The sequence below is a fragment of the Ambystoma mexicanum genome, chromosome 1q, assembly GCF_040938575.1.
Source record: "Ambystoma mexicanum isolate Mex_15411 chromosome 1q, UKY_AmexF1_1, whole genome shotgun sequence".
NCBI lineage: Eukaryota > Metazoa > Chordata > Amphibia > Caudata > Ambystomatidae > Ambystoma > Ambystoma mexicanum.
Genome location: NC_090922.1, coordinates 788,813,582 through 788,833,140, shown reverse-complemented (window position 1 = coordinate 788,833,140; position 19,559 = coordinate 788,813,582). Strand labels below are relative to the sequence as shown.

The window sequence follows — 19,559 nt, the reverse complement described above, 5'->3', positions numbered from 1 at the left end:
TATACAAAATAAAGGTGTATTACAAATACAAGTAGGCCAAGTTAAGTCTTGGGATAAGCACTGGTCATAGAGTCACAAACACATTTATAAAAACACACCAATATGCTTTAAAGTACACAGACCAAAGCAAATACCTTGTTCAGAAAACTAACAGTAGTTCTAGGCACGTCAGACGTTATCAAACACATTTAGTATATGACACACCTATTCATGGCGAGTAAAACCACAAGTTACCTTTAGATTACTTTACAAAAGGTAAAGGGTAGTAGACCCTGTCAGTTATGCAGTGACACTCAGTTAAGGAATCAAGGAGAGGTGAGCGTGCACAACCTAACTGGTGAATCCTTATTTACTCAGTTGTAATGTATTGGTAACTCTGCATGGGGGGCAAACCCACTGATGAGGTGCCTCTGTGAAACAGCACTGCAAATATAGACTAGAACGAGACCTTGGCCGTGAAGCCAGTGGAGTTGGCTGCACTCCCTGATACCACTAACATGTGGTGTAAATGTTCAATATTCTATTTAAAAAATGATACAGTACTAATGATAGTATTTGGATGAAAAGTTCTGCATTTTATTCTTTTAACTGGTGTGGAGATAATTAAATTCAAAAGTATGCAGATGCATCAGGTGTATGCCCTATGCATTTCGGACTACCACATCCTTCTTCCGGGCCAATACTTGGTATTACTCCTATACCAATATTTAGTCTACATAACACTTTATTATGTACCAACAATATTCAAAACAAGTGTCAATCCAATCGATCAGGTGTACAAAAACACACAGATGTTCACAGTTGTCCACAGTATAGTGCACACCAGGCCAAAAGGAAGGACCTTGTATTGAAAATGGTAGCCCATGATCCTGAACCGTAGGAAAGAACTATGGGGCTGCCAAATCGAGACGTGTCCTTCAGATCCAGGGAGCACATCCAGTCTCCCTTGCACAATGTCTCCGCTATAAAAACTGGCCTAACCATCCTGAATTTCTGAAGGGGTAAGGAGAGGTTGAGGGTGGAAAGGTCCAGCACAACTCTCAGGCCCGCCTGATTCTTCCACTGAATGGCAAAAATCCTGGAGTAAAAGCCAAGCCTCGCTGGGAGGCTGGGACTTCCTCCACTGGCTGGCTCTCTACGAGCGACCGGATCTCCGCCAGAAGAGTTGCTGTCCCAACCTGAGGGAGTGGAGGGGTGGAGAGAGGAGAGGCTGGGATAGGTAGACGGTACCCGTGGATATTACGACAAGGATCCAGGGGTCTGCGAAATTCTGGCACCAGAAATGTGCATGGAGAGCAAGCATGCCCCCAATGGAGACATGTGGACCCGAAGGGACATGTCATGCCTTCTTTCCCTCTGACTCTGTCACGGAGGAGGGGCACTGGAAAAAGGCTTACCCCCATCCCTTTTTGCTGCTTGCGCCGGTTCTGAGATGGCGAGCGGTCCGGCTGCCTGGATCTCCATTCCTGGAAGCCGCGGAACCCTCCATACGTACGCCCCCTGTCGGAGCGCTGCTGTGACTGGGTGTACGACTTGAGCATGGTCTTTGTCAAGATGGATAAAGACTTGGCCGTTTGTGAGCAGTTTTTATTCTTGTCCAGCTCTTCCTCCGTGGTGGAGTGGCAGACGCCCCCCCCCCTCGAACGGTAGATCTAATGTGCGTTCCTAGACGTCCGGGTTGAATTTCGTGGCCTGGAGCCAGGCTGTCCTTCTCATGTCCATTGCGATACAGATGGCACGGCCAGAGGTGTCGATATGGGCCACGGTGGATTCCATGAAGTCATGCGCCACCAGCTTGGACTATGCCAGCCCCGCCTTTAAACGTGATTGGCTCTGCGCAGGGCGTTCCGGGAGGAAGTTCGCAATTTCTCGCCATAAACCTTGGTTGGCGGCAGCCAGCATGGCATCGGCATTGGCTTGACGAGGGTGCAGGGACGCGTTGGAATAGAGTTTATTTCCATACACCTACAAGATCTTCTCCTCCTTGCCTAGTAGAGCCGCAGAGTAGGAGGCTGAGGATGACTGAGGCTTGGAGTATAGTGATGCTGCAGCGATCACCAAGGAGTGGGGATGAAGATGGGCCGAGAGCAAGTGTATCCCCCTCCATCTGCCTGTAATTGGCGTCCAGGCGTCAATTGACTGGCTAGGCCAAGTGATACTTAAGCCAACCCCTTTTGGCCAGGGAGACTACATCGGTCTGCAGAGGAATCCCTGTCTTGGCAGAGGGGCGTTGCGTGAGGACTTCAGCCAGAACCCCCTCTGCCGGCTGCTCGACCTCGGGCTGGGGTAGGCCCAGGTATACCGCCAGCCCAGCAAGATGTTCGTGGAAGGCCCTGGTTGAGGATGGTGTGTCCGGATATTCCTTATCGTCCGTGTCTGGCCGATCAGGAGGATCCTGTGGAGGTGGAGTAGTAGTTGGAGCCGGAGGACTGGGGCACAGGAACTGCAGCCGGGGGCTGAGGAGGCGGCAGAGGCTGATAGGGAACTGCCTGAAGAGTCGGCTGCAGAGCCGGGACCAGCAGCTGCACCGGGGCTGGGGGAGCTGGTGGCGCACTTGTGGTGCCGCTAGCATAGTCGGGAGGACTTCCCTGATGACGTCCTTGAGGATAACCCCATACAAGGTGACTTCATGAGCCTGAGGAACCTTTCGAAGAACCCCTCCTCAATGGTCTGAGGGGGGTAGGGGTACTGATGGGGTAGCCGGGGGCTGTTGGAGCCGCTGCATACCCTGCCCATATGGACGCAGTGGGAAGCTGCCCTGCGCATAAGAAGGCTAGGCTGTCGGCCACGTACCTGGTTGAGGTCAGTCCCACCTTGACACTCGATCTTCACCGAACTCCTGGAATGGCGTCGGACGGGTGCCTCTGTCTTGCGCGGTGGTCATCTTGTTGAGCTACCTGCCATGTGCGATGTGCTGGGCCCAGCCTCCTCCAGGACTCTTGTATGTGGATCACAATGCCTAACCTTCTCCTCGGGCCTAGGCCAGGTAGGTATGATACCCTCGACCTAGGGTTGGGTAGAGCTGCGTTTAGGTGCCTCCTCAGACGTATTTCCGGTACTAGAGCGTAGCCCCTCGACCATAAAGCCGGTACAAGGGCAGAGCCCCTCAGATGACGATCCGGTACGAGAACCTTCCGGTCCCTTAACGCTGCCACCAGGAGGATCCGAGGATCCCTCGTCCCGAGGGCTGGTAGCTGAAGCAGCCACAGTGCATGTGCTGGTACAAGGACCTGAACGGTCCCTCCCATGCGGGAGAGTCCTTGGGAAGGAGTCTCCTTTGTGGGGTGTGATGGAAAATAGCGGCCCTCCTTGGGCCCAGCTCAGTGTTTCACGAAGTTCTTGAGGTCCTCTGGAGGTGACGTCTGGATGAGCTCCCTCCACCTGGCTAGTCTGTTATTCAGTGCTTTTGATGACAGCGGGCCACACGCTGAACAAGCTTGCCAACCGTGGTCTGAAAAGGGGTCTGAGGTGTGGCACTGAAGGGCGTAGTCAGGGCAGCGCATGCTCCCTGAGCCGCACCCCAGCGCGCCTCTAAATTTAAAAGGGGAAGAAGGTTGTTTCTGGTGAAAAAAGTTCTATCTCCCGTCCCTTGGAAGGGACGCCCATGCAGTATGGAGGAAAGGGGACGGGACGTAAGAGTAAAAGGTATAAACCAAAAGTTGTCAAAGAGGATACAATTAACAGGACACTATGGAGAGTCTTAAAAATGACACCCGTACAAAGACTAAAAGGTATAGGGAAAAATAATCTACCAGTCCAGCAAAAAGTTCTGGGGTTCTCACAAGTGAGGTAGATTTAGCTCTAAAATTAAAATCTTCCCTAACAGACCCTGATGCCGGGGCCAGATTAGCTGTTGCATGTGGGGCTGATCTGCCGTCTGCTGAGGGAACCACACAGTGCTGTGGCAGAATGCCTGTGGAAGCACTGTCCCCGACTACAGGGGTGGCGATAGACTGAGCCTGCACCGGTTGGGTCTGTAGTGGCAACTGCGGAAGTGGAGGAGCCTGCGGTACCACCTCCTTGACCAAGAACTTGAGGAGCCGTCATCTGCTAGAACCTCATGAGCCCTATGAAGCATTCAAAGATTCTGTCCTTGCATGGTGGTGCCGATGACGACGGAGCTGCTGCCCCACCACTCTCGGTGTACTGCAGCATCGTTGACATTATTGGGTACAAGGAGCACCACTGAACCTGTGCCACCGACCATTCCAGCCCAGGGGTGAAATCTGGCCTCCAAGGAGAGTCTGGTTGCTCCATGTCTCTTACTGCTGAGTCACTGGCTGTAGGACTCTGTTAAGGCAAGGGTGCCGCTTCACGGCTCAGCACCATTTTGTCGCTCAACAGCATTTTACATGCAGAGGTTTCTTTAGGAGTCTGCAGAAAAGAAATTTCCGGCACTGAGCTTGAACCCCCAGACTCTGAAGGGCCCTTGAGTGAGAGCTCAGTACTGGGTATGACCACAGGAAGACCCCCGATAGGCATGGCGCCCTCAGACATGCATCTGGTAGTCTGTGTACGTGCAGGCGTCCCTGTGGGCCTCGGCCCGGTACTAGAGTACTTATGCTCCTCAGAATGAGTCCAGTGTCAGAGCGTTTATGCTCTTCAGCCGATGTCTCGTGAGGACCTGCAGCCCTCTTGTTCTGGGGACCGGTAGCTCTGGGAGCCTTGAGACCCTGACTGGTACTAAGGTCCTTAGAACCCCTCCCGCTCGAAGGATTCCTCGGAATGGAATCCCCCCTATGGGGTGCATTTTTAAGGAGTTTAGCACTTACCTTGTCCAACTTGCTTCTTCACCACACAAAGTCCTTCAGATGGTCTGGAGGGGATGCCACAAACTTCTTCCTCCATCAAGCCATCCGATTCTTCAGAAAGCATGGGGTAAGGGAGTGAAATGCTGTGCAGTCCTCCAACCGATGGCCCACACGTAAGAACTGGAGACAAAGCAAACGCGGGCCGATCTGGGAAAACAACAGGGCAGGCGAGGAACCGGAGCCCGGTAGAGATAGAAAAAAATAGCTTGGGGAAAGCCAAACGTAGTGAAACAAACGTGTGCGAGATTGTAGAGGAAGGTCGGATCCCGTCAGCACGGAAAAGGAAAATGAGGCCAGGTGCCTGAGGGCAGGGCTATGGGGGCGTGGTCACACTCGTAAACTGAAATGCTCTTTTCGGCAGGAAATGCTCATACATTATAGAGGAAAGGGGATGGGACTTAGAAGTATGCTTAAAAACTATAGACAACAATTCAACTATGAATTGATAAATAAATGGAAACAAATCAGGAGAAGGACAATGCATTTATAATAGTATTAAAGTACAGAATGTGTTATTAAAACCACAAGGTCGTATGTGTTGGGATAACATTTAAAAAAAGGGAAGTTTAACAAGTTGGGGGATCAGAGGAGCAAAAACATTATAGCAAAGGATAACAAAACACAAAAACCAAAAAGAAAATTATTTGTAAAAAGTTTTTTATAAAAACTTATTTTCCCAAAACCACAGATACAAACAGGATCCACATTTTTCCCCTCTACCATTTTCCCATTGAAATTAATACATGAGGCGCTTCATTCCGGAATCGGCTTTGCAGTAAAAAAAGTGGCAGTAATCCCATAAGCATCACCTTTTTTGGTGGTAATGGAATTACCGCCATTTTACTGCACGAATTTCGAGTTTGACCTTGAAGTGGAGGATTTACCTCCAGCATAACGCTATGTGTTAAAAATCCACATTAATGCGAAACATTGGTGGATTTATCATGTGGTATTCCTGCTTAAGGTAAATCTGGCAAAACTCCCCATTGAGTCCTAAATTGGGAATTTATATTGCCATACCACCACTCATAACCCCATGGTAATGCCATGCGACAGAGTGGTGGTAAAGGTTGATGATTTCGGTAGTAAATGAGGGTATTTAACACCAATTTACTGGCAAAATCGCGAAAGGGTCCGTGGTCCAGAACATGCACTCTGCGCCAGCTACAAACAATTCATCATCTGTACCTACACAACTGGCCCACCGTTTCTAATTGTGTCTGTAAGTAGAAAACCCAACCTAACATATTGTCTGTGGTTTCAATCATCATCACCAAGAACATTAAATGTACAAAAGACATGCAGTGGTGAGGAAGCAAAGGTGCACTCTGCCTTCCTCTTATGCGCAAGCTAGTCTTAGAGGAAAAAGGTACATTGATCAGAGGAATGTTTCTGACTCACCTTGGCAGGTTCTTCCATCAGCTGAGATTGTGAGGCCCTTGGGGCAGGAGCAATAATATGTCCCCATGGCATTATGGCAGGCATGGGAACAGGGATTCCGGACAGCGCATTCATCTTCGTCTAAAGAAAGAACAACAGTGTTTGAAAGACATAGTAGACATAGACATACAACAGTGTTTGAAAGACATAGTAGACATAGACATACAAAGTATTGAATAAGCAAGATACCAATGTGTGCATTTAGGTAAAAGAAAATATGGTTAAGGTAGCAATAAGGTTTTCACTTAATGGCAAAATAAGACAAGATCTGCCTAACTCAGAACCCTTTTTCGATCATTAAATAGGATATTATGAATAAACTCAAAAAGTAAATCAATAACCACAACCATACATTTATCATTATAATGCACTATACATATAGCTATATAAGAGTGGTCTTACGCACAACGGTTGTTATGTTCCATAATTATATAGTGCAAGCACTGTTCATGTGTCAATTGTACTGTTATATGCTGCCCAACAGAACCGAAGCAGGTAATCATGACTATCTGGAATGGGCTGGGATGTTGCAGCTATATACCTTGGTCAATAGCAGTGCCATAGGGGCATTCCGGATTGCACACTTCTCATTCATGTAGCAAGTATGTAACAGCACCAAATTCCAAGTGTGGGCCACCTGTCTAGGAAAAGGATCAGCACTTGTCTTGAGTGGAATATAGATTAGATGAGGGCCAAGTTTCATAATCAGAGAATTCATCTATGGGTATTACACAATTTCCGTTCTATGGGGATTTGTGGTATGGCTTAATAGGAAGCCCAGTGTCGGATCCATGCCATAGTGTCAGACTATGTTTGTCTGAGCTTTTGTTCAATTAGGAATCACAACAGTACGTTCTGCCAGCATACATTTGAATAGATACCATGCAATATTGTGTTGGCGTAGTCCAGCTGAGGGAGAACCAATGCCTGGTCTGATGGATTTCTTGATGAAATCATTATGTAGAAAGAACATTTTTCGAGTCCTCAGTGGATACCAGTTTCCTATTGTTGCAACCATATGTTGAATCATTAAAAGATCAGAATCAATATTGAACCTAGAACTTTCACTATAGGAGTCTACCTTGGTGGCGTTCCCAAAACCACTAGGACTTGGCTTAATGTGTGTCACTGTAAGCCTGGATTATATTTATCATAGGTAAGAATAAGATATTAAATAAGGGTTGGGAAATCCTGACCCCTGGGATGAGACCCACAATTAAAGTCCTGTGTACAGGGAATAGACATTTTGCAGTGGCTGGCTGCATTATGAGTACATTTACAGCTTTGTGTTGTGTTCTGCACACTCTGGCGTGTGTTTTAAGTGTCAATAATATCATCACAGATACCTCATTATATAGAAGTGTTTTTATGCCTCTATCTAAAATTGCATTTACTTTAATGTGCTATGTACCAGCAGGACTCGCTCCTTTTGAATGGCTCTTCAATAGGTGATGACTCTCGTATTAACTGTTTGGTGAAGAAACTCAAAACTCCAATTTCAACCATACCGCATAAGTGCCATGACATTAATGGCTTCTACATCAAGGACCATTAGTTGCCCCTCCTACCTAGCTGTTTGCCTTTACCAAAGGCACTAAGAATCCTAAAGCCCATTTAAAATTCAAGAGATTTGTCATGTTGTCAGAAAGTGACTCAAGTGATCGGTGCTATTCAATTTAAACTCCAGTATTTAACTCTGCAAATGTTTGTTGTAGCTCATGATTTCGTCCTCTTTTATGCCTAAGATACAATATACCCCATGTTCTATCCTGTGCCTTCACAGGGCCTCCCATTTAGAGGTTGCATGCCATCAACATTCAGAGAACTGCATTTGAAATGTTTTTATTTATTAAACAAACAAGCAAATATAAGAAACATTTCGCCATGTCATTACAGTGATATGGGCACATATAAATTCGGGCATCCTCGGGGGGTGCCCACCTTCTTACGTGGCCACCCCTCACATTTGTTACTCCCAGCGCCTGTGTCTAGTCTCTCTCCAAATCTATGCATTCAATTAGGATCATCCACTTTTGGGGTGAACATGCTTCATGTCAGATTGTTCCAAGCTTCAATTCCCTTTCATGCACTCCTCTCTGCAGCGCTCTGTGTCACACTGCTGTCTCCGCTAGTGACCATCGCCTTAAGTCCACCCACCAGGCTTCTACTCTAGGGCCCTTGGCCTGATTTCCACACCATGGCAATTCTGCGTTTCGCTAATACACAACCCAGATCTTTTATTTTGGTAAAGTTGGCATCATGTCTCCTGCCCCTTGGGAACAATCCCAGCAAACAATACTTTGGGGTTCACGTCTGCATCTGTGCCCCCTTCTCTGCTATTGTTCCCCAGAATTTCTGCATTATTGGGCACACCCAAACCATTTGCACCTGCTATGAGGGAAAGCCTGTGAGGGGTCATTTATGCTCTATGAGTAACATACAATTGGGTGAGTTTGAATATGGCGTTCATGCATGGGCGTAATCTTAGGGGGTACAGGGGTGTTTGTCCCCCCAAACTTTCATGGCACACCATTTTGTCCACATTCATTTGGCTGGGGCACTTTTTCTTCAGATGTCATGTCCCCCCCCCCACATTTTCTGAAAGGTTACCCCAAGGCAACTAAGTCCGGCGAGCTGAAACAGACAGGACTTCTCCCGGTTCACCTTGAACCCGGATAGCTTGGCAAACTCGTCAAACGACGTCTAGCAAATGCGGTAAGTTGACTCCTGGCCTATTTACATACAGTAGCATATCATCCGCATACAGGGACACCAGGTGTACCACCCCATCTAATGCAATTCCTGTTTGTGGGTGCTCCCTCCGAATAGTGCTATCCATGATGTGGTGTAGCCTCTGCAGATTCCAAGTGGTATTCTGCTATGGAACATATCCAGTTTGGTCGGTGTGTACTAAGTCTCCTATTACCCGCTTTTGATGGTATTACCCTCTTTAGTCAGTTTGCTAGAAACACCGTCAAGAATTTTGCAGTCCTGGTTTACCATTGAGAGGGGCCTATATGATCCGCAACACTGTGATGCTTTACCTGGTTTAAGGATTGGAATGATAGTAGCTTCTCTCAGGCTGCAAGGTAGCACTCCTATTTCATATTCCTCGGTAAAGACAATCAGCAATCTGGGCGCTAACAGTTCTATGTATGTTTTATAAAACTCCCCTGGGAGCCTGTCTGGTCTCAAGGTTTTGGAAGTCGGAAGCACTGTTATTACTTCACTTATATCCTCTAACATCAGTGGCGCATCCAACTGATCTACTTGGCCCTCCCCGAGTTTCAGCAGGTCTATTGGGCTTGCTGCTTCTTCTACATCCCTGTCTCCCTCAACTGTTTCACCAGTGTATAGGGATTCATAGAATCTGGAAAACATGTTGTGCCAGTAATGGCATTGATCCCGTCCCTTTGTTCCTCCTGCCTACATAGCTACGCCAGTCGCCCTGGTTTGTCTCCATCTGTGTGCAGATTTTGAGTATATTTTGCAAAGTCTAGGCATCCTAGTTTTTCCCAATCTCCCACACAGTTTTCTCTCCGTTCCCTCAGCTGCCCCGACTCCACAGGTGCTGACCCCCTGTGCTCGCCACACTTGCTATCTTATTTTCCAGGTCTTCCACGGCCTTTAGTGTTTCTATCCTGAGGCCTCCCATTTTCCCCATCGCCTTTCCCTGCATTACTATTTTAAATGCATCTATACCGTGCTCAGTTTTGCTACGCTGTCTGTGTTGATATTAAAGTACTCCTCTATCTGGTCCCTCAAGTAGTCATTGAACATCTCTTCCTGTAAGACTTCTGCTCTCAGCCACCAGGTAGGTATACAGGGCCTCAGGACCGTGCTCTGCCATATCGCTATTAGTGGGGCATGGCCCGAGAGTGCCCTAGCTTTGTGTTCTATGTGCTCAAAGTCTCTCAACGTTTCATCCCCTGTTGACATGTAATCTATTTGCGTGTGTACGGTGTGGGGGGGGGGCTGAAAAGTGTGAATAGCCTTACTCTTCCCCATGCCTTTCTCTCCATATGCCCACCAGTCTTAGGTCTCAAAGCAGGCAGCTAAGGGGTTTGGCTGGTGGCGCCGGTTTCCTGTGCTTAGTGTCCAATCTATCCAACACAGGGTTAAGGGTGCAATTGATATCTCCTCCCCACGCCCATGTTGCCTCTCTGTACATAGACAACCTCGAATATAACCATCTAAAGAACACTGTGGCGTCATGGTTTGGAGCATATGTGTTTACAAAACAGACTTCCCTGTTTTCCCACAATCCGAGTACAACAACCATCCTTCCCTCGTTGTCCTTTTTAAACACCAACAGCTGGAAGGGGGCTGTTGGTGCAATCCAGACAAGGACCCCTATCAGAGAACTGCATATTTATGGGGTGGATTTGTGTTGACATGAACCCCCTGAAAACACGAATGAAGGCAATGAGACTAAGATTTAATTTGTACTTGACAAAGGGGGTCCAAGGTTCACGAAAAGGCCTGGTTCCCAGTTTGAAACTATGTTGTTACTGTAACCAGTTGCAGGAGACACTAAAACACATGTGTGGAATGCTCCAAGATCACTCATCTCCGACATGAGAAGTTGCGTAGGTGTATCTACAACCTTCGGGTTATACCTGCGGACCATTTATTGATCTGCATCTTAAATTTAAATGAAATATGTCTTTTAATTGCAACCTTTGAATTTTTTGAAAAAATCTTATCCTCTGTTTGTCGATTTAACATTGCATTTTTACCCTACATTTAAATGTCTTCAAAGGTGCGTTGTAAAATGAAATAAATGAAATAATAATGTTTCAATTATGTTCAAATTTTGATGTGTAATAGATGTACATATGTTTTTGACTGTGTGAAAGATTTTAAATACTAACCAAATGCACAATAAATAACTGAATTGAAAAAAGAACCCCATGAAATCACTGGAAAAACAGAACATAAGCTCAATAATCCAGGTGGCAGCCGTGCAAACATTGGCAATTGGATGGCCTTTTCCATCCACAAGGACTTGGGTTACGATGGATTTCCAAAATCAGCCCTTCTGGGAGGATTTTGGGAGGCCACCCTATTATGGGGAACTGGGAAGACACTGGGCCTCATTACAGGGTTTGCTGTAACCTGCTGGTGGCGCCAGCAGGTTGACGCCAACCCTTTAACACTGTTTCCGTCGCCTGAGATCCCAGTGCCTCCAGGGCATACAGTCCCTTCGGCCTGGGATCTCAGGTGGCTGGAGTCGTAAGCCAGCAGGGATCAAGGGCATGGGAGTTTGATCCCGCTGTGAGTGCCTGGGAGAGCCTGCTGTTTGCCGTGAGCCACCATACCCAAGCCCCACCCACCACTCCAATAAACTCTGTGGCGGTCCCTGCGAGGGCTGAAGCCCGCGGGGATCAAGGGTGTGGGAGTTTGATCCTGCTGGAGTGCCTGCGAGAGCCTGCTGTTTGCAGTGAGCCGCCGTATGCAAGCCCCACCCACCACTCCAATAAAACCTGTGGCTGTCCCCGCGAGGGCTGAAGCCTGCGGGGATCGAAGGCGCAAGAGTCTGATCCCGTTGGAGTTCCTGGGAGAGCCTGCTCTTAGCCGTGAGCTGCCGTACCTAAGCCCCGACCACCCCTCCAATAAATTCTGTGGCTGTCCCTGCAATGGCTGAAGCCCGTGTGGATCAAGGGCGTGGGGGTTTGATCCCGCTGGGAGTTTCGAGCATGCTGGGGGGCACATGTAATTGCTAAAACCAAAAACCTTGCTGCAGCTCACGGCCTGTATGGAAACTGCATCTGCATCTACATCCTATGGCTTTCAAAAGGAGATTGGCTTTGATTTGGATTGCCGCAGACAAAGGAGACATCACACTGCCTGCGGAGAAAAGGCAAATTGATTACCCTGGGTTAGCAAGCCTCGGACTAGGCATGCTCCTCGAGCTGTCAGGCTTTCCTTCGGAGCCTCTGGGTATGTGGGGTAACCACTGATTGACCTTTATGCCCTGAAACCCTTACAACTGGGAGAATCTCTTGGTGACCGCAGGGCCCACCGTTTGAGATGTCTGAGACGTTATTGTTTGACGATATTGTTTGGCTCTGCAATGTTCAGCTCGAGATCCCAATACGCAGAGCTCACATTACTCCCCGCTACTTGTGAACTGAGTAAACAATTCAATTGCCCTGTGTACCTCGCCTTGCTTGGTTTCCAACCTGATCAGCTACAAAGGAGTGTATTTTTAACTTACTTTTATAGAGGCCGATTTTAATTCCATAGTGTGCATGTTTCATTTGCGTTTTTTAACTTGGACATATAAACACTTTTACTTGACTCATTTTACAATATGTCAGGCAGAACAATCTATCTCGCCGGGGGGAAGTGGCAGAAGGGCGCACAAATTGCATGAATCATTCAACGGCGTTAATGTCCTCGAGCACAGAAATAAAATGTCTTCTGCGTGATTTTGAAGGTCCAAGTAGCAAGAAAATAAGAGACCTACCGCCCCAAACTGATTATCTGCAATTGAAGACACTGAAATATTATCAGAAAGTGTGGCTCCTGTTCTAAAGCCAATATTACAAGTGCATACCTCTAGGCAACGGGGCCAGGAAAAAGATCATATGGTTGCCTATGAAATAGGGCTTTTTGAAGGGCAGGAAAGGGGGAGAAATTATGCTCTCCCTATTATTGCGCAAGGAGATGCAGGAGCCCAGTTAATAGAACTCCACACGACTAGCGATGATCTTCTAACCCTATCGAGTCCAATTGGCAAAATCGACATAGGATGTAATTTAGATCAACAAAATGGGGGGGCAACGGGGGTGCCCAATGCCCAATATGGAAGAGAGAGAAGGAGAGAATGAAATTATGGTTATAACAACTAACCGGAACCAGGTTCTGGAGGAAGAGTCCCCCCAAGGAAGGAAAAGCAACTGCCCCCAAAGAGATTGGCATCGCCAGAGGGCACCAAGAATATCGCAGGATATCCCAGATCATAAGATTTCTAAGGCTGGCATTGATATAGGGACCCAAACAGATGGTGCCAGCATGCAGAACACCCCTGATATGGGGTGGGGTGTCGGTCAAGGGAGCCCCTAGTTCAATGGAACACATGTATGAAAAATTGGAGAAAGTCATTAGGGACCAGTTTGGACTCTGCGTGTCTGACATAGCATGTGTCAAAGATAGGTTGTCAACATGCACCCCAAATGGGAACATGACCACCAGGAACCCACCTATCGAACAACCACTTAAAGCCACCCAGCTAAAAGATCGCCCACCAGCCCACAGGCCAAACATGGAAAAACAGAATAATGGAGAGACCAATGGAACAGTGGGCTGGCCGGTGCCTTACAGGGGAGCAGGGAGGTGGTCCACATATCCCGGGAGGACAGAGGAATGTGCCTAGCTGCACCCATGGAGGGCCCAGGAGGGAGTGGTGTGGGCATGCAGACAATCAAGCGGGTAATATGCAAATTCAAAACATATGCTTCCAAAATCTTATCCTGCAGTGGATTACAGCACCAAATATCACACCCCTGAGGACCAGGATAATGGGAAGTCATTGCACCCCCAAATACCCAACATTATTCCCTAGTTCAAGGGGCCAGCGGATGTGGCCATCCATCACACTCCAAAATGTGGGGAGGGTGGCATCTGGGTCACATGAAACACAACTCCCTCACAAATAAGGTCATCCATTACTTCAGATTTACAAGAGGTTGCAAAACTGTTGTTAGAAGCGATATTGTGAAGTGCGTAATGCAGACCGTGCCTGATAGTGGTAACAATATGATCGTGTCCTCTTAAAAAATGATTGGCTGATGAACGGCCTGCTTTCCATAGAATCACGATCATACCCCGACAGGCTCAAGAATTTCAATCAGGCCGACAGTTGATGTCCAGCTGTTTGGAACATCAATAACCTGCTCCCCATTCGTACACCCACAACAGCGAACAGGAGGATGAGGAACACATGCAACACTTGGGTCAATGGGGACCTTGAAGCGGTAGATTCACACAGTGCTGTCCCCAAACAAAAGAAGCAGACCATCGAGAGAGACCTTAGTTTGATCTCATGGAACATAGGTGGTCTCAGGAAAGACCTGGTAGACCCAGATTGGTGCAACTTTGTCCAGGATATGATATGCTATACTTCCAGGAAACGTGGGATTTGTAATCAACCACCTTCCTGGGTTGTGAGGTCTTTCGGGTGCCATCCTCAAAGGGACCAGAGGGCAGGCCCTTTGGTGGGCTAGCCCTATTGATTAGCACTGCTCAGATTTCCAAATATTCAATATCGAATATGGATCTCCAGATGCTCAGTACTTGGTGCTGAGCTCCCAGGGAACCCAACCAATATCACTTTGCAATGTGTATAGTGGGGTCGTCAGTAAATCTTCAACTAATCCAATAGAATTGGTAAGGAATCTCATAGAGACAAGACTGAGCCATGACAAACTGGAAAACCAAATCATATTCGTAGGTGACCTAAACCTCCAAATAGAGCCCCTCATGGGATGACCTGAATGAGGCATCAGATATACCTCATTTGGAATCTCCACTGATGGGGAGAGTTCATCCGATGGCCCTCAGCTGTGCCACCATATTATTAGGCATGGGGCTTAGGGCCTGTAATAGCCACTTTAAAAAGGACCAGACATAGATTATATTCTCCTATCAACGAACCTGTGGGGTAGTGCAAAAGACTTTGAAGTCATTAGTACACAGGATAGTGACCATAAGCCACTGTCTCTGAAGCTCTCTAGAATGGGTTGCCACGATAATGATTCTCGTAGTAATTCCAGCTACCCTATCCATACGCAGGGCCAATCGAAACAGCGGATAAAATGGTCTGACTTGTACCTGGCACAATCAAAACCACACATCTATGACACCATTCTGCCCCTTCTAGAACACCTTTCCCAGATGGAACCAGGCGATGTTGATATCTTTCCTGCTTATAACAATGTGGCACAGTCCATTCAACCATTTGTTACCAAATCAACCAAAAATGTAAAAGAACACACAACAAAACCTCATCCTTGGTTTGACGAGGATTGTAGGATAGCGAAGTCTGACATCATAATCTGTTTAAAAAGACACCAGGGCCCAGATATGGCCGAGCTGAGATTGCTCAGGGCATCCTACACATCTGTGATAAAAGTAAAAAAAGAAGGTTATGTACGACACCAATGGGACAAAATTCAAGAAGCCTCACAAGCCGGAGATTCTTGCATGTTTTGGAGGTTAGTGAGCGGGAATAAAGAGGGGCGTGACAGGGGTGTGGTGGCCGACATAAGCCATAACACCTAGAAGAAACACTTCCATGACCTTCATGGTAGGGGAGACTCGCCAGCTGATCAGTGCACTGACCAACAAAACCAGGATAGAGGGAAGGACATCGACCCAATCCACTTAGAGTTATGGAAGGTCTGAAATGCAATATCAACCTAGAAGTGGGGGAAGGCACCTGGCCCAGCTCTAATCCCCATCGATTTAATTAAATATGAACCAATGGTATGGGTACCCATCCTATGGCTTCTGTTTAATACAAGCCTCAACTGAATAGGGTCCCCCCTCCTGGCAAAATGCAACAATAATCCCGATTTACAAGAAGGGAGGAAGGGAGGACCCAGTAAACATCAGGCCAATGATGGAGTGGGAAAAGTTTTATCCAGAGCCATCTATGAGCATCTACAGAAGCGGGCAATACAGGGAAATGTGATTGACCAATTGCAAGCAGGGTTCCTCCCTAAGATAAGTACAATGGACCAGGCCTTTCGCCTCCACATGATCACCAGAAGTATGCGGCCCTGAAAAAGATGAAGGCATTCTCTGCCTTTGTCGACCTCAGGACCGCGTTCGACAGCGTGTCATGGGAGATACTGTGAGCAATATTGGCAAAAAGAAGTGTCCCTGCGGGTCTCCTACGGATAGTAATTCAACTCTATTCCAACAATTCCGCTTCAGTCCGCTGAGGGCTGGGGAACAACTCACAGACGATATATATTGACGAAGTAGTCTGTTATGTCAGGATGAAATGCCTTGATTGCCTGAAGCTGGGCCAAGAGGCCTGTCCAATACTTCTCTTTGCAGACAATGCAGTCCTTTTATCAACATATGTAAAGGGGCTCATGACCACCATTGAGGCTTTCGAGAGAAATGCTTGGATCTCCACCTAGAGATCAACATGGGGGATAACAAGCTATTAGTTTTTCGCTCCAAATTCGGTACATTTATTGAAACATAGGATGGCTATTAATAACTCCCCCCTCGAGCAAGTTAAACAATATTATTACCTAGGTCTCAGATTTAACCACCAATGCAAATGGCAATTTCAGACATCAAAATCTAGTCTGGCATTGGAAAAATATGGGGGGGAGTACTGAGTAGACACGGCCAATGCCCCATCTCACCTGCCATCAGAATGTACATAGGCAAGGCCAAGGCAGCTGCCACACATGGGGCTAAAATCTGGGGCCACTGGCCTAACAACAATTTGGGTCTGGTAGAAAGATCCTTCATGAAAAAACTTTTAGGGTTGCCAAAATCATGCCTGAGTATCCCCATCTATTTAGAATTGGGCCGCAGACCAATCCAGAAAGAGGTCTTATTTAGACCAGTATTGTACTGGCAGATGTTGTGATTGGTTCCAGAGTTGAAAACCTATTGTGAAGCTACAATCCATTTACTGGAGGCCGAGGGTGGTAGATCCTTGTCTTGGTTTCAGCATGTTAAAAAACTCCTGGTGCAAATGGAATTGGGAGACCTTTGGCTTGATCCCCAGAGTATAACCCCAGGAGATTTTCCAAAAGCTAAAAACATCTCACGGAGAAAGACTGAGGTAGAAATGCCCAACAACATCTCACCGAGAGTGATTGAGGTAGAATTGGCCAACTCTTGTATGGGTTTATCGCTAGGAATTACATACCTGGCCAACAAGCCTACCATGGTATTTGAAAAATACTTAGACCACATCAGACCCCCACTTGCACGCAGCCTCTATTTAAGGTTTATATTCTCCCATTTAATTCTGACATGCCACACCCAAAAATTCTCATCAGATGGAAACGAGATGTGCTCTGTCTGTGGATCCACCAAGGAATCTTTGAAGCATTTTCTTTTTTTTCTCCAGGGCTATCGTGTAGCACGATGCAGGTTTTTAAAAACCTTATGTAATATGTATTGTACACGTCAAACATGCAATGCACTCCAGCTCTTGAAGAGCTGTGATGATATAAATGTGTTTTTTTTCATGGCAAACTATCTTGCGCAGGCCTGGCGAATAAGGGCAAAAACCATATAAGCCGGGAGCGTGGAGTTATGACACACAAGCACTTTACTACTTGTATGCACGTTATGAGACTGTGAAATTACAAGCCAATTGTGTCACAATTATGCGCTTTGAACTTGAGTACCATGAATTTTGAAACTTATTTTAGGTTTTACCAATGCATTTTGTACTTTATCTCTTGTATTACATTTTGGATTTTAATTAACTTTGACCTTTGAACTATTGTGTATTTTCTTTTGTCTTTTTTATGTGTTTATGGCAAATGAATATTGTCGAATAAAAGCCAATTGAATTGAATTGTAAGTCCACATTCCCATAGAGTCCCATCTATGGGAGTGGGGAGATGGAAGCGCCAACACCGTTAATAAAGCTGTGGGTGCTTCCATAAAAACGGTACATACCGGGGACGATGCGCCCGGCAGGTCAGACTCTGTCGGGCACAGAGGCCCCGGCAGGCACATTTGTAGTCTGCCGGTCCGAAATGGGTGCCGGTACGTTGCTACCGGCACCCTTAATACCAGACCTGCAGACTTGCAATGAGGCCCACTGAGAGGTTAGCCAAATCCAATCAAGCTGATGTAGCAAAGCGGCATGGCTTACTCTCAGGAAGGGTGTGAGAGTGGTCGAGGGCTACAATGAGTCCATACAGAGCAACACCAGTAATTCCAGTTAGACAGATAAGTGTATACAAAAACAATTATTTATTAGGCCTTCAGTTACACACTAAGCAGATTAAATTCATAGGCAAATACTTTCACACAAAACCTTATAAAACATATGTACACACCCACCTACATATATACACAAACATATATACACATCCACCCTTAGGAGAAATAGAATAAAACATACATAATTTACTAGTGCAACACAAAATAGTCATAACTCCTTAGAATCAAAACAAAACAGTTTCCCTAATTCTCATAAAGTCCATCCCTAAAATGGTTTGAGGCCTTGTGCCCAAGGCCTCAAAAGTTCCAAAAGATGTACTTCTTCAGATAGGGTTAAATAGAGATTTGCAATGCCAGTGGTTTAGATTAATAAAGAGTCCCGAAGTTAGATAAAAAAAGGAAAGTTCAGCTAAGTACTCAACTCAATCCAACAGATTTTCACGCCTTGAAACACTTGTTCGAAAAACAAATGGTAGATTTGATCGAATTTCGGCTGAACGAAAACTTCGAACAGCCAAAAATGTCCATCAAATCTACCATTAGGTGCCATTACAGTGAACAAGGGGAGCGGGGCTGCAGTGTTTTCCCTCACGCCCTTGTTCACTATAATGTCACCCATTCGGATAAAGTTCATGAAAAAAAAAGAAAACAGGACCAAGCAGCACTGGTTCCCATCGACATAAGTGAAGAGAACCGGTGTTGCAGAGGGATGCAGGAGACGGCGGCACACAAGGAGGTGTGCCGCCAACAGGTAAGTAAGGGGTTGGGGAAAGCAGACCTCCAGAAATGGAAGAGGGAGAGAAAAGTGAAAGTAATTTTCTGTAAAATATATTTTTTCTCCCTCTGAAATTTCACATTCGATCAATTCTTGGACATTGTGTTAACTTACCCAATGACTCTGAATCTTGCAGACATCACTGAAGGTGTTACAGCATCTATTGGGGACACAATCTTCTGTGATTTCGTCCATTGAAGGAGGCCCAAGGTTCGTGGGTGCAGAGGTCACTTTTGGTGTCAGGATTTAGTTTTGGTCGGTCACAGTGCTTAGGAATCGGTTCCAGATAGCTTCCAGTAGAACACCCAAACGGAGGACAATGAAGACTCCTGTGGATCACATCACTTCAAGGCACCTTACGGGATTGAAGAAGTGTTGCATTGGGAGTCACCACGGTCCAGTGCCGACAGACCATTTTACAGTGGTGAAAAGAGGAGCAGGCCCAGCACAGCTTCCCTTGGTGTGGGAGGTCTGCTCGGAAGGGCGATAGCTCCAGTTAGGTAGCCCAGGAGAGAGCTGGTCAGTCCTCCGGTTGGTTGAGGGATACTTCAGAAGGTGCGGATCCTCGCGCAGGGGTAGAGACTAATTGTTCC

General features: G+C 46.7%; 1 protein-coding gene across 2 annotated transcripts in view; it reads right to left on the bottom strand.

The window, feature by feature from the left end:
• The window catches only part of HMCN1 (hemicentin 1), a 1,785,366-nt gene that overhangs the window by 101,172 nt on the left and 1,664,635 nt on the right, over positions 1–19,559 (bottom strand). For both annotated transcript variants that reach the window (XM_069641364.1, XM_069641365.1), the window contains exon 99: positions 6,213–6,332. In XM_069641364.1, the coding sequence (XP_069497465.1) occupies positions 6,213–6,332 (120 nt within the window). The remainder of the gene's footprint in view (positions 1–6,212; positions 6,333–19,559) is intronic.